This window comes from Lithobates pipiens, unplaced genomic scaffold (genome assembly GCF_037356315.1).
Source record: "Lithobates pipiens isolate NorthernLeopardFrog02 unplaced genomic scaffold, aLitPip1_a1.2 Scaffold_8, whole genome shotgun sequence".
NCBI lineage: Eukaryota > Metazoa > Chordata > Amphibia > Anura > Ranidae > Lithobates > Lithobates pipiens.
In genome coordinates, this window is record NW_027507903.1 from 376215084 (window position 1) to 376231540 (window position 16457).

General features: G+C 42.1%; 1 protein-coding gene across 2 annotated transcripts in view; it reads right to left on the minus strand.

Moving 5' to 3' along the window:
• The window catches only part of SLC23A1 (solute carrier family 23 member 1), a 1056923-nt gene that overhangs the window by 195150 nt on the left and 845316 nt on the right, over nt 1–16457 (minus strand). For both annotated transcript variants that reach the window (XM_077473737.1, XM_077473738.1), the window contains exon 12: nt 9020–9149. In XM_077473737.1, the coding sequence (XP_077329863.1) occupies nt 9020–9149 (130 nt within the window). The remainder of the gene's footprint in view (nt 1–9019; nt 9150–16457) is intronic.

The following is a 16457-nucleotide window of genomic DNA, read 5'->3' on the forward strand; positions in this document are numbered from 1 at the left end:
CAGAATTTATTTTGGGGTGTCATTTCACATATGCCCATGGCATGCGTGAGCAATATATCATTTAGTGACAACTTTGTGAAAAAAAAAAAAAAAAGTTTGTAATTTTCCCGCAACTTGTGGCAAAATATAAAATATTCCATGGACTCAACATGCCTCTCAGCAAATAGCTTGGGGTGTCTACTTTCTAAAATGGGGTCATTTGTGGGGGTTTTGTGCCATCTTGGCATTTTATGGCCTTCAAAGCTGTAATAGGTAGTGAGAAGTGAACTCAAAAATTTACGCCCTTAGAAAGCCTGAAGGCGGTGCTTGGTTTTCGGGGCCCCGTACGCGGCTAGGCTCCCAAAAAGTCCCACATATGTGGTATCCCCGTACTCAGGAGAAGCAGCAGAATTTATTTTGGGGTGTCATTTCACATACGCCCATAGCATGTGTGAGCAATATATCATTTAGTGACAACTTTGTGTAAAAAAAAAAAAAAATTTTTTTTTTTGTCATTATTCAATCGCTTGAGGCAAAAAAATAAAATATTCAATGGGCTCAACATGCCTCTTATCAATTTCCTTAGGGGGTCTACTTTCCAAAATGGGGTCATTTGGGGGGGTTTTGTACTGCCCTGCCATTTTAGCACCTCAAGAAATGAGATAGGCAGTCGTAAACTAAAAGCTGCGTAAATTCCAGAAAACGTACCTTAGTTTGTAGATGTGACAACTTTTGCGCAAACCAATAAATATACAATTATTGACTTTTTTTTTACCAAAGACATGTGGCTGAATACATTTTGGCCTAAATGTATGACTAAAATTGAGTTTATTGGATTTTTCTAATAACAAAAAGTAGAAAATATCATTTTTTTTCAAAATTTGCGGTCTTTTTACGTTTATATCGCAAAAAATAAAAATCGCAGAGGCAATCAAATACCATCAAAAGAAAGCTCTATTTGTGGGAAGAAAAGGACGCAAATTTTGTTTGGGTACAACATTGCATGACCGCGCAATTACCAGTTAAAGCAGCGCAGTGCCAAAGTGTAAAAAGACCTCTGGTCATTTACCAGCAAAATGGTCCGGTCTGAAAGTGGTTCAAGACCTCGTTGATTGTATTGCATTCGATCTCCACACGATGTGTTAGGACGGAAGTCGGTTAAAAATTGGTTAAAAAGCAATTGAGGTCCAAGTCTATGTTCATTCCATCTGGTTGCAATGTTTCCATATTAAAAATCCATCTGGTTTCATTTTGGGAAATTTTCTTGGTCATATCTTCTCCCCTCCAATGTCCCTTGATTTTATCAATTGCATAAAAAATCATCTGTTTAGGATCTTGATTGTGAAAGTCTCTAAAGTGACGTGAGACACTATGTTTGTCATATCCTTTCCTGATATTCTTAATATGTTCTTTAATTCTCACATGCAATTCTCTTGTGGTTCTACCCACGTATTGTTTATGACAAGGACATTCTATAATGTACGTAACGTGCATACTTTTGCATGAAATGAGTTCCTTAATGTTGAATTCTCTCCCGTTGGTAGTTGAAGTAAATTTTGAAATTTTTCTACTGGTCTTCTTACTTTTACGGCAGGGAAGACATTGGCCACATTTAAAAAAGCCTTTAAGATGTTCGGCGATTTTGATTTGTCGTGGGGGGTCAATCGTGTTTTTCACTAAATTGTTTCTTAAGTTGGGAGCTTTTTTGTATATGAAAGAGGGATTATTGGGCAAGATTTGTTTTAGTACGTCATCTGTTTTTAGAATAGGCCACCGTTTTTTGATAATCTTTTCTATCTCTTTGTGTTGTCTATTGAAACCTGTCAGGAAGGCAGTTTCCATATTCCTGGTCTTCTTGGTATTTGTTTTGCTCTCTAGCAATTGTTTCCTGTCCATTTTTAATACATTATCTTTGAGAGCCCTTAGTTGGGTTTCTTTATATCCTTTACTGATGAACCTATTAATGATGACCTCGGCCTGTTTGTTAAAATCTTCTTTTTTTGTGCAATTCCTGTATAATCTTACAAGTTGTCCTCTAGGAATGTTACTAATCCATCTTGGGTGATGGCAGCTTGAGGTAGGAATGTAGCCATTTCTATCCGTGGCCTTAAAAAAGGTTCTAGTGCCCAAGGATCCATCCATTTTAAAAATCTGTAAGTCCAGATAGTCTACGCTCTGGTTGTCCCAACTTCCTGTGAACGTAATATCATAAATGTTTTGATTTATCTCCTCTAAAAATTGCTGTAGTTCCAAGTTGGTGCCTCCCCAGATAATTAAAATATCATCTATGTACCTTTTGTACATCTTGATATTTTTTCTAGTGACTCCATAAATTTGTTCTTCCTCCCAATGGTCCAGGAAGAGGTTTGCCACGCTGGGTGCGTATTTAGCCCCCATTGCTACTCCTTTAGTTTGGACATAGTGTTTGCCTTTGTACCAAAAGTGGTTGTGGGACATAGCCAGCTCTAGTCCTTCAAGTATATAATCAATCTGTTCTTGTTTTAGTTTGGATCTATTATGGAGGGCCCACTTTACTCCATTTAGTCCATCTTTCTGTTTAATGTTTGTGTAGAGAGAATTTACGTCAATTGTTACTAATATGTCCTTTTCTTCTATGTTGATGTCTTGGAGTTCCTTTAGGAGCTGTCTGCTGTCCTTCAGATATGACTTGCCTTCCACTACCAGTGGTTGTAGGAATCCATCTACATAGGCCCCCAGTCTTGAAAATAAGGAGTCTATCCCACTCACTATGGGTCTTCCTGGGGGCTGTGTTTGATTTTTATGTATCTTCGGTACATAATATATCACTGGAATTTTCGGTGCCTTGGGTATGAGATACCTCGATTCCTTCTTATTGAGTATCCCTTTGTTTAGACCCTTATTAACGTAATCTGTTAATTTTTTGTTATGCTCTTCTTTTGGGTTTTTCTTCAATTGTTTGTAGGTGTTTGGAATACTAAGGAGCTTAGTCATTTCTTCCTCATAGGCGATTTTGTCCAATATCACCAATCCTCCTCCCTTGTCTGCTGGTCTGATCACTACATCTTTTTTCTTTTCTAATTGTTTAATGGTCTTCCATATGCCCCTTCTTTTTGAGGGTTTGATTGTTAACTCTCTGATATCCTTTTCTACCATTTTTTTGAAAACTTTGATACCTTCATTCTGTTGTTGGTTAGGGTTGAAAACAGAATTGTTTCTTAGTTGGGAATGTTTGTATTGTGTCTCTTCCCTATCTATATTTGTAAAATTCTTATTAGCATAAAATTTCTTTATATTTAATTTCCTTATGAACTTTTGTAAGTCTATGAAGGTCTTGAACTTGTCCAGGTTCTTGTCTGGTGCAAATTTTAGGCCTAGGTCTAATATTTTGAGTTCCTCCTCATTAAAAGTGACCCGGCTAAGATTATAGATGCCTTTCCCTAGTGTTCTCTCCTTCTTTTTCTTGTTGCCTCCTCTCTTTCCCCTCTTTCGTTTTCTTCTACCCATCTTGGTGGTCTGTATTCTCTCCTCTGGTTCTCTGGGAATTCCGTGTATTCTCTTCTTGTCTGCCCTGGGCCATTCCATCTGGGATTCCAACCTCCATTTCTTCTGGGTGGACCCTGGTATTGATTTCTTGGTGGGTACCGGAATGGTCTCCATCCCCCTTTCTGTCCATATGGGGGATTTCCCGGTGGTCTGTGGCCTTGATCCCTGTGAAAATCCCTTTGGTATCTGTTATGGAAAGTTGTTGCTCGAGGATAATCCCTAAGGGGAGAGTATCTATTTTGATGTGTCGGAATGTTATAAGTCCCTGGGTCTTGATATTGGTTACCTCTAGGGGTATCCCATTCCCTTCTATTGGGATTGTTATAATTACTTGTTTCAGTCCTCCGGTAATTCGGTGTGCGAGGTGCTGTGGTTCTTCCCATCCTATTAGGGGTCGGTGTAGGTTGTTGCCATGTTTCAACTATCCTATTTTCTTGTTCTTCTACTGAGTCTTCTCCCATGGATATGTCATTTTCTTCTTCCGTGTAGGTAATGTCCGTCTGCCACTTGTATACTTGTTGGTTTTTATAGTCTAACACGTCTCTACGAAACTTTTTCTATTTTTTCTGTTGGATATCCTTATCATATTTCTTAATAGTTTCCTGTAAACATTTTTCTTTCTCTTTATATTCATTTGTGTCGCTATATGCCAACATATGGTCTCTGATTTGTAAAATCTCTATTTCAATATTTTTAAGTTTGACTTGTCTTCTTGCTACTATTTTTTGTAGTAAAAACGTTTCGCTTTCATTGAAAAATTTGTACCACTCTTCCATTAGGTGTTTATCATTTAGAGCGTCATTGGGTGAGACGTCCCATCTTAGTCTTCTAGGTGTTATTTTTTCTGAGATATACATCTCCAAAATGGCTATGTCCCACCACACTCTTAATTGTTTCTCTAAATTATGTTTCAACTGTTTAAACAGGCCATCCAAATCTTGTTTATTTACTACCTGTTCTTGGTTGAACACTTCAACCAGATTAATGGCTCTACTGTTAACATATTTGAAAAGGTCCATTGCTGCACCCTAAAGATTTTAAAGTCGTGGGACTTTAAATAAATGGTAATTAAAACAGAGGGATAGGGTGCGCTATGGAATCTGTTATACAGAGAGTATGTAGTGTAATATAGGTAAGAGCAGCCTCTATTATGTTTCCATCCAGATGGATCAAGCATTCTAGTCCTTGGGCAACATAGCATATAGTCTAATATTTTAAAAGTAATACACCAAAGCCTGTCAAATATAAATTTTTCCATTCAAACATCTCTGGAACCCAACTAGCCTCCTTCACATTTGAGATAAAGTCTAATATAAATTTTAATTTTAATTTTAATTTAGGCATTACCGATTTAATTTACCTTCAGATTCCATAATAAGGCATATACACATAGACTGGTTCCCCTTTTAGTCCTTCCTTCAAATTTCTCCTTTAATTTTCAGTCTCCTTTTTATAGATTTTTATGGTAATTTTTAAATTTTTAAATTTTTTATTTTTAAATAGTGCCAAACTATTGTAATTCCATAAATATTGTCAAAATATTGTAATGGCTATATAATTTAGTTACATTATTTTTATCTTTGTTCTATGGTTACATCAATTTATGTGTGTGCATAAAGGTGTTATAATAACATATATTCCACTTAAGTAGGAATAGTGCCCAATCTGCGTCTAACAACATTATACCAGCAGCAGGCACAATGATATACTGCCTGCTGGGCCGGCATAACAATAGGCTTAGCATTGACAATTCCCTCAGCCAACATGGCGGCCGGGCCGGCATAACAATAGGCTTAACATTGATAATTACCTTAGCAAACATGGCGGCTGTGACCCCGCACATGCGCGATTGGTTACTATACCCTATAAAAGTGGAAAGGTGTATGAAGATGGCCGCTCCAGATGACGTCTGAATGACGAAACGCGTAGGGCGTGGCCAGATACGTACACCTTCAGCACAAACGGCGTGTCAGCCGAGTGGATGTTCCGAACGCTTTTAATACAATACGTGTTTTTTTCGTACGAAATGTGAGTATTTTTAAGGTTGTTTCAAATAAACTGAGTTTCAAACATACTACACCATGGGCAGTCCTCTTTTCTATCACATGTAAACGAGGTACAACATCCCCACGGAAGAACGAAGGATCTCCCCAGCAGCATAGCAGAGACAGCCCAAGAAGCGACACAGTGGCTTATACTGTGGAGGCTGATCCACCCCGGACGGGGTCATATCTCTGGTGAGAGCAAAATCCATAAACGTTCACTGCAAACGTTCACTGCGAACGAATATCGAAGTCACTTTCTTCACTTACCTTTTTCACCACCAAATATTCGTTTCATGTTTAAATATTAATTTTAAACTTTATTCAATTGGACTTTCACATTAGACTTGTCACCGCAAGATTTTTTTACTTTTTACTTTCTGGACTAAATTTTTTAATCTTTTATTATTTTTTATTTCCTAACTGTATTTAATTTTCTATTTTTCTATTTTTATATTGTGGTATTTTTGGCATGTTTTGAGATTTGACACATTGTGTTTACACCCACCACCCCACCAGTATTCACGTTTATATAGTTTTGATTGTTCCCCTTGTGTCCATTCATTTGGTTGTGCTACAATCACAGTCACAAGCAACTTTAGTAGTTTTCACTATTGAGTATTGATTGATTCATGATAGTTTTACTAATTATTTATTTAAATATTTATTTATTCACCTTTACCTAATTTGAGTGGACCGTACAGTTTTATTGCATTTACTAACCAGCAGGCTGGAAAATTTATATTCACTTTGCATTCACTATTTAATAAGGATTAACCCCCAGCACTTTATTATTTATTGATTTTACTATTGATTTTACTATACAGTCCATTAAGGGTTCTCGCTGGTTTAAAAAATACTAGCCAGCAAGCTGGAAAATTTGTACAATTTTATTTTATATTATATTACATTTTATATTTTTTAGTGAGTTTAATAAGGTATAGCGCCACATCTATTCTCCTTTTTTCACCTATTTTACTGTTCCATCCATCTGGATGGAAACATAATAGAGGCTGCTCTTACCTATATTACACTACATACTCTCTGTATAACAGATTCCATAGCGCACCCTATCCCATCTATATATCCTCCCTTTTCCTTTGTGAAAACTGAGGAGAATAATGCATTTAAAACCTTTGCCTTCTCCTTGTCTTTTGTAACCTGATTCCCTTTACCATTTCCTTTGGGGCCACTATGCTCTGGCTTCACTTTCGTACTGTTAATATATTTAAAACATTTCTTTGGATTTTTTTTACTCTCCTTCGCTATGTGCCTTTCATAGTCTATTTTAACAGCCCTGATTGCCCTCTTATACTTCTTATTGCAATCATTGTAGTGAGGAAATGCTGAAAATGACCCCTCAGCTTTATACTTTTTGAAGGCCCTCTCTTACACTTTTATATGCATTTTTAAGTTAGAGTTTAGCCACCCAGATTTAATCTTAGCTCTTTTATATTTATTGCCCATTGTAATGCACTGGCCAAAACCTTTTATTTAATATGCTCTTAAAGCGCTCACATTTTTCCTCAGGTTCCTGGGATTTTATCCCAATATCATGTAGCATAGAGTGCAGTTTAGGGAAGTTGGCTCTTTTGAAATTCAGTATACTTGTACTACCTTTGTGCTTCCTTGATCAACTTCTCAGCCAATCAGATGGGGGGTGCCTTGTACAGGAGCCAATCAGGAGGTAGAAATACACTTTTCACATGGAGTATCATGAGGAAAACTTGTGCATGTCCGAAAACTAACTAACCACAGCCATGGTCTCTTTGGGGGTGACCTTCCAGTACATGCAGTAGGTGTAGCCCCATGTTGGGCACCAAAAATGTAGAAGGGCAGATGGGTGACACTTCCTCCACGTTCCCCATTAACTTGTTGGGCGCCGAGTATGGGTCACATAGGAGGTGGGTTCTTTTGGCTATACCAGGCAATGAACAGGGGTTACTCGTCCCAGCATAGGGGTAACACCTTGTCCAAAGGTATGCCCACCAATGCCTGGGACCCGGCAAGGGCCATGGTCATGTGAAAGTCAAACATTTAAGGTAGTCCACCAATTCAGAGATGAGCCACTTGTATGTAGTGTTATGTGGAATTCTTCCAAAGATATTATCCCTTGTCCTACACATTTTAACAGGTGTACAATATGTGTTGCATTAAGGGGAATATACAGAGCCTATGCCCACTCAACCAGTGTCAGGGCTGCCTTAGCCCTTCCTTCTCTGGGCTGGCTGCTCAGCTGTCAGCTAATTGCCAGCTCTCATCTATCTCCACAGTTACCCAGCTGTTCCTTATCCTGCTCGTCTGACCTGCCTACTTAAGGCTGTCCAGCTCACTTCATCTCTGCCTTCATCTACGTCACATCACAAGAAACCATCTCCTGCGTTCCTGTTTAAAGACTGGCTTGCTGACATCCATTCTGGCTCCTTATCCTGCTTGCTTTTCCTCCACTTGGATACCTGACTTCTGGCCTGGCTGATTACCCGATCTGGTTATTGAACTCTGGCCTGGCTGACTACTCGATCCGGTTACTGGACTCCACTTACTTTATTTACCTTTTTATTTTTTATTAATAAACAAGTGTGATTTAATTGTACTTCTGTCTTGGTCTGGTTCATGGTTTCTGACAACCAGTCAGCGTACCTCTGTTATCTCACTCCCAGTAACAGAATATGGTCCTGCTGAACACAGTGCAGACCAATGCATGCTCCAATTAACCCTTTTTTGTTCCGTGCCAGGTGACCGGGTATTAAATGTATGACAGACCGATAGAGACAGACAGCAAGGAAGGAAGCCGAATACCAACCCCTCATGCTACCAGAGAACCTGCTACCTTTATTTTGGTTACTTTACTCATAGTTACTCAAGCTTTTGTTGTAATGCTATTTCACAGATCCCAATGTGCTAGTCCAAATGCAGATTCCTTGCCCTCATATGTCCACATGCACCCCTTGAGTAACTTCAGACCAGGCTTTGAGCAGAGTAAACAACTTTACTGAACATTAGGTAGAGCATGAACAATTTGCGACAACATTCCTTGCCTAACTAAACTTGACTGTGGTCGCCCTAGGTAACCTGTGTAACATGTTTGGGAGAAGTGCAAACTGGTGATTGCTTTAACAAAGGTGTTCAAGTCCTGGGAGTAGTCCAATGGGTCGGCATTCCAGTGAGAGTCTTAGGACACAATTCAGAGTCTCTGTACATGCATCCTGAGGTCCTCCCTTCCCTGTGAGGCCTCTTCCCCTTATATAACACTGGAGGGAGGCTGGACCCCAGAGGAAACCCCAGGAACACACACAAAAAGGTGGCATGAGTATTAACCCCTTCCTCCCAACCTGGGCAGCTGGTAGACTAACTAACCAAGAGTAGGCAACCCGCCTACATGCTAATGCTGTCCCGTTTACTGTATACTTGTCATTGCTGTTTAAATAATAGGAAAAACACACGTAATACATTTAATTTAGCCTTTTACTTACCAAATAAAGCACAAAACATTCCACCAAGTATGGGATCTGGAATTGATGCAAACAAAGCAGTAAACTTTCCAACTGTTCCTAAAATAAACATAATTCCAGCACCATACTGGACTACTCTTCTGCTGCCAACCTGAAAATTAATACAAAGTTATTAATTTGAAATTAGTTATTGTCGCATTTGCAGATCAGATGGTGTGGAAAGTTAATGTTCTTAATTTTGAACTAAATCTCAATGTGCAATGCTTAGCTGTGTTCAGAACAAGAACAAGAAAGGTAGTGTCACTACATACCTGCAGGTTTTCAATTTTGAAAGAGAAAGTACTTTGATGGAAATATTTTTTTCAGAATGATTGCACTTTAATACAAATTTTATTTTATTGCATGACTTTTCTAAAGTTCTTTTAATATTGTGCCTCTAAGCAAATCCTAAAATACAAAATGTGGCTGGCAGTAATTACCCATGTGTAGTTATTACATTACACCACCATCTTTATTTCTCTAATAACTGTAGATCTCAGAAAATGAGTAATCAGGAAATGTGGTAGACATGACCTCAGCAGTGTACCGGTCACACAGCAATCATCAGTGCCGCCATCAGCGGCATACTTGTCCCACATCACCCATCAGTGCCACCATCAGAAGTGTACCTGTCACACGGAAGAGGGAAGGTCTCTCCTAAAAGGATAAGGTGTTCCCACTAGTGCGACCACTAGCAGTTCCATACACCCCACTGGTGAGTTGGCAAACACCAACGGCACTAAACCCCTGGATGAAAGACCCATTCCTGGGGTATCGCATGAGACTCAAAGAATAAGGGCCCATACAAGTCTCCTAGATGCACTCGCAAACCCATTATGGCTGCCCTCCAACTCAGGATCAGCAAGTATCCCCCCTTTCACCGCACCGCTACAGCAAGTGTTCAGGCCAAAACTGACTTTTTTTTTTAACAATTGATTTTTTTTTTTATCAAAGTGGTTGTAAAGGCTCAAGGTTTGTTAACTCCATGCATTCTATGCACAAATGTAAAAAAATCTTCTGTATTCCCCAGCCCCTCACAAACGTTCCTGAGCTCCATTCCAATCCAGCGATGTGCACAAGAGCCTCGGCTCTCCTGGGTCTCTCCCTCCTTATTGGCTGAGATAGCAGCGGTAGCCATTGGCTCCCGCTACTGTTAATCACAGCCAGTGAGCCAATGAGGGGAGAGCGGGGGAGGGGCTGAGCAGTGCTTTGTATGTGAATGAACACATGGAATAGCGGCTCTGGAGAGAACCTGCTCAGGGCTCCCCCAGAGCAGGCTGCTTGTTGTGTGGGCACTTGGCGGGTGGGAAGGACCTGAGCAAGGAGGATCGGAGCTACTCTGTGCAAAACCTTTACACAGAGCAGGTAAGTATCACATGTTTGGTATTTAAAAAAAAAAACGCCTGTGGTATCACTTTAATTTTTAATTTACATTTTTTTTCAGTTGCTTGTGGACTAAACCAATCTTTTTGCCCAGCAATATATATATATAAAAAAAAAAAAAAAAACAATTCATCTTATTCCTGTCCATTTGAATAGAGATGTCTAACAGTGAGGGGGGTTAAAATTATTTTTGGGCCTCGCAATTAATTAGTCCACCCAACCCATTAATCACATACCCATTTATTCAGCTCTTATGTCAAAGTCACACTATGAAATGATCATGCACTTCCTCCATTTCATTGATAATACAAAGTGCCCCCCAAGATCCGCCTGGCAAGCTCTACGAAATTTGCCCACTAATTAATTTTTTGCTGAATTTTATGTCCCTGACAAAGAAATCTGTGTGGACAAGTCCACTTCACTGGCCAGCTGGGAATCAAGTAGTACATTCCTAGTAAAAGGGGAGATATGGGGTGAAGCTCTTCAAGCTCTGTGAAAGAGCCATGGAGTATTTTGTATTTGTTCCGCATGTATGAAGGCAAAGATTCAAAAAGGGTTATCACATTGACCTAGGTAACATCCACACAAGTCTGCCCCTTTTCTGTCACCTGTACCTTCAGAAAAACTTGGTCTGGGGTACGTACAACATGAACAAATAGAAAGGGGTTCCCTCAAAGTCTGGTGACCACAAGGCTAAAAAGGGAAAACTAAGTAAAGACAAAGTGTTGGCCATGAAGTGGAGGGATAAGAGAGTTGTATACATCCTGTCCTCCATTCACAATGACGCCTTGGTGGAAATTCACAGACGACACGGTCCCATACAAAAGCCTGAGTTCATCCAAGATTATAATGTGTACATGGGGGGATTTGAACCATCAAATGCCACATCCCTATTTTGGATTGTTTGGCAATTTATAATGCATATGTCATCTATCAAATTCAGGTAAAGACCCACCTCCTTTCTCAAATGTATAAAGGATATTGTCACTTCCCTTATTTACCAGCAAGAATCTCCACCAGAAAACATTTGCTCTGATTCTGTGAGCAGACATCATCAGCGGCATTTTCCAGAGAACATTCCATCCACAGAAGCAGGCCATAGATGCCAAAGAAATTTTGGGTATGCAGAATGTCCCTCTCAACTGGACTGCTTCCAATGTTACCACACGTCGCTAGTATAGTGCCCATATTTCTAACAGATTTAAAATTTCCCCATTTCTAATATCTGTGCTGATCATTTGCCTCGACTGTAGGGATGGGCGGAATGGACCCGAATAACGAACCCCATTAAAGTCAATGGGACCTGAATGTCAAAAATCAAAAGTGCCCATTTTGAAGGCAAGTAATTGGGCATACATTGGTTATAGGGGTCCGGATCCTGCCCTGGGGAACATATATCAATTAAAAAAAAGTTTGTGGGGGCGTGGCTTGGCGCGCGGCGGGAATGGCAGCCTAACTGAGGAGCTCCGTCGGTACCGTGGCCCTAGCACGTCTAATTGCACTGCTTTCTCCCCAAAGATGAAAAAGCAGCACCGGAATTCCCACCACACCCGCTCCCGCCACTCCGGGATCGCAGGCAAGGAGAGAAACATCTCTGACCTCTTCAAACATCAAGCAGCCGCCCTGACGGCCACGGAGGGAGACAAGATGGCACCGATGCATGCCGAGGATGACTTCAGCAAGGACTCAGTCGGCAGCGGAGGACGCCAGCAGGAGAGGTACCCGCACTAATCATCCCCTCACATACGAGGACATGTCTGGCTTTGCGGCAGACATTAAAGCCTCGTTCTCTGCCGCCATTACTGACCTTAAGACCAGCTTTCTGGTTCTGCAGGAAAAGATGGCTGCTTCGGAAACAGCAGGGAAGCAGAGAGACAAAGAGATTACCAGACTGGACAAGGTGGCCAATGCTCATGCTATGCACTTTATTGAGATGAATAGACACTTAGAGGATTTGGACAATAGGGGAAGGCGCAACAATATTAGAGTGCATGGTATACTGGAGTCAGTCATGGCTGAGCAAATTCCCGCGGCGCTGCAGAGAGTTTTCAATACTTTACTGGACAGGCCGGAGGACACGGGCATTGAATTTGTCAGGGCCCACAGAGCCCCCAGAGCCCGAGGTCCGGATACATTGCCCCCTCGAGACATTATTTGCTGTTTACAGAGCTTTTCTCTCAAGGAGGATATTATGTCCAGGGCACGCAGGAATGAGCAGATCATTTTTAATGGGGAAAACATCAAACTCTTTCAGGACCTTTCTCAAATTACCCTGAAAAACCGCAGGGCTTTGCGCCCACTCCTGGAAAAGCTGCGAGAGAAAGAGCTACGCTATGCATGGCGCTTCCCCTTTGCTTTGTCGGTCACGCACGGGGGTAAACAATACATCCTGCGTACCCCTGAGGATCTTCCAGAATTTTGCGCAGCATGCCAAATTGAACCGTTGGATTTACCAGACTGGTACCAGGAATTCTACCTACCACCCAAAGAACGGAGCCCGCCTCATTCTCCCCTGACCTCCCCGGAGAAACACCACTCTAAGAAAATGAGACAGGGCCGCTATGAGACACCGATATCGGGCACTCCCCGAGGCCGCCCACATTCTTCCAGGAATCTGATTGAAGACTAACAGGTCTGAGTAAACCATAGGGGCGCTTTGGCATGCCCGCTTTGGCTGGTGGTTTCTCCTCTGGATTCTATTTAACTTACTAGTGCTGCTTAACTCAGGACTCCTATGTCCCCCTTTTCATTTTTGCTCTTGTTTTTGTTCTGGTTTTTGTTTCTGTTCCTGTTTCCCACATTTTGCCACCCACTTTTTTGTTTTTTTGTTTTTTGTGTGGACTGCCAGCGCCATTACACTTGGCACTATTCCACAATGGATTTCCTGTTTTTAAGGGACTACGCAAGACTGGTAGATGCTATACTGGCCTGACAGTGGAATGGAGCCCTTACCGGGCAGAGAGGGGACGCATCCCATTGTACCGGGCAGCTGTACGGGACTACATGGAAGACCACGCTAGGCCCCTACGATCACTGAAGGGCTAATGGGCAGGGGGTCCTTTCTTATGGTTCCCATGTGCACTACTTTGGCTGGGGTGGTCCTGTGGTGCCTCTTTAAGGGACGGCACATGATTCATCCCGGGCTCTTAAAGGTGGCATTCTCACTCAGCTCACACTGAACTGGAGCAGGGTTTGATGCCTCTACTGAGCTTTCCCACTAGCTGACCTTCTTGCTTTAGCTATGATGGGGCACCAACTCAGTCAATACTGTTGACACTTGTTAAACCCCGCTCACAGTTTATCCTCCCCCCCACTTTTTTTCTTTTTTTTCTTTCTTTTCCCCTTAGTGCAATTTAGACAATTGAGCACTTCTCATTGGTTTCGGTTGGGCCACGACCCGACCTTCCGTTTCTGATTGTTACAGTTTTAGTTGTAAGATTGTTTAACCTCCTCAGGCTGTGCAGGCACGCATGCAAGTTGGTGTGTGTGTTGTGCACAGTAGGTGCTGCTATTCTCGTAGGGTGTCTACATTGACCCCGCAATAGTGTCTCGAGTGGGTCCAGTTGGGCCCACCCTTATACACTAACTTTGATCCTCCGGGACGTATTATACGTCCGAGGAGGGAGTGACTTTTTCCCTCCACTTTCTTTCTCTCTTACTCTTCTATTTCTACCTATTTCTCCTGCTTTTTTCTCTATCCACAATTCGGGGCTATAGAGTGTTAAGATTTCATTTGTTTGACATTGCTTTCCTCTGAGGTTTGATTACAGGAGCAGGTGACCCTCTCTCTCTCTGAGTCTTCATAATGGCATACATCGATCTGGACGGTAAGCCCACAGTTATTTCCCACAACGTAAAAGGTCTCAACATTCCTGAGAAGCGAACCACCCTACTGCGAGAGCTCGGAAAAGGTAGGCCAAGCTTCGTTTTTCTTCAGGAAACACACTTCCGGACAAATCAGGTGCCCAGGCTTACTGACTCCTTTTTGTGGAAGCTCCTCACGCCACCAGTGAGACTTCTAAATCCAAGGGAGTGTCGATCCTGGTGAGCAGGGATGCCGATTTTGAGCTCTCGGACAAATTGGTGGACCCGGACGGGAGGTTTATCTTCCTCAAGGGGTCATGCAGAGGGGCCCCTCTGACACTAGCGAATGCTTACTTCCCCAATACTGCCCAGCTTACATTCTGCCACAAATTGATTGATGAGCTGACTGGTTTCAGTACAGGTTGCCTGATCCTAGGGGGTGATTTTAACGTCCCTTTGATTCCGACTGAAGACACTTCCACTGGGAAAACAACAGTTACCTATAGAGTTCTTAAAAGACTCAAGCAGCTTATACACTCGTTGAACCTGATTGACATCTGGCGCCACGTACATCCCGAGGGCAGAGACTACTCCTTTTTCTCCATCCCCCACAACCGACACTCGAGAATTGACTACATTTTTATAACACAGGGAGACATACCTTCATTGACGGGAGCCAATATAGGGATACAAACCATTTCGGATCATTCCCCCATTTCCATTACGCTAAACTTATTTAAACCCCCACCCAAATCGAATATGTGGAGATTGAACTCCTCCTTGTTGACAGACCCAGCGGTGCTCCCCCACCTTACCTCTTCTTTAGCAGACTTCTTTAAATGCAACACCACCCCGGATGTCAATCCCATGACGACTTGGGAGGCCCACAAGTGCCTTATTAGGGGCGAACTGATCCGAATAGGCACGCACAAAAAAAAGGAAAGAAACAATGAGATAAAAAGATTAACGGATAAAATTCGCTCTCTAGAAACCCTTCATAAACAGACCCTTGCAATAGACACCGCAACCTCCCTATTGGAGTCTAGAAGGTCCCTTAAACAAATTTTTGATACCAATACTAGGAGATTCCTTTTCTTTAAAAAAAAGATTTATTACGAACACGGAGACAAGACGGGTAAGATACTGGCCAGAGCATTGAGGACCTATTCGGCAAGATATAACATCAAGGGCATCCAGAACAGGGAAGGTAAAATTGACAGGGACACGACTAATATAGCACGACACTTTCATGAATACTACACAAATCTATATAACCTCCCATCACAACACAAACCGCCAGAAGTGCAGACCAACAGATCCCAAGCTATAAAAGATTATTTGAAGTCCGCCAATCTCCCTACACTCAATGTTACGCTAAGTCCAGATGGCCTGACTAGGACCCAGAATAACAGTCCCTTTAAGTGGGACAATTTGGCCATAAAATACCTAGGAATTTGGGTGACACCTCAATTATCTTCGATTTACGATTGCAACTTCCCCCCTCTCCTTAAAACCATAGATGGGGAGCTACAGGACTGGCATCCCAGACATTTTTCCTGGTTCGGCAGGGCAGCCATCTGCAAGATGACGGTCTTGCCACAGGTTCTCTATCTACTCCGCACTCTACCCATTAAAATACCCCAAAGTTTTTTCAAAGCCCTACATGCTCTCCAGATGAGATTCATCTGGGCCCACAAGCCCCCACGGCGTAAATCTACTCTCTTGATTAGACCTAAAGCCAAAGGAGGTCTGGGTATCCCTGATTTCAAAGGCTACTACCAAGCCGCGCATATAGCCCGCATAATAGATTGAGACTGTCACCATCAATGCAAAGATTGGGTCACCATTGAGAGTGAGGCGAGTGTGATTCCCCTCCGCTTCTTACCCTGGATACCCACATCTAAATATCCCGCAGCAGTAAAGGCACACCCGCTTATAGGCACCACACTTAGAATTTTTCATGAGCTTGCCAAACATTCCAAATTTTCCACCCCCTTGAGCCCTCTCACCCCTTTACTTGACAACCCTGACTTCCCGCCAGGGGTCGATAACCATTTCCTGAGGCCAACGGATTTGGGGAAGCCACTCCTGGCAATGCTCATTTTGAGCATGGCTCCAGGTAGCCGGGACTAGCGAAAGAGGCGTCGCTGGCCCCGTTACCTGGTATGAAGTTAAAAGGGAAGCCCTATGCCGAAAAAACGGCGTGGGGGTCCCCCCCAGGTCCATATCAGAC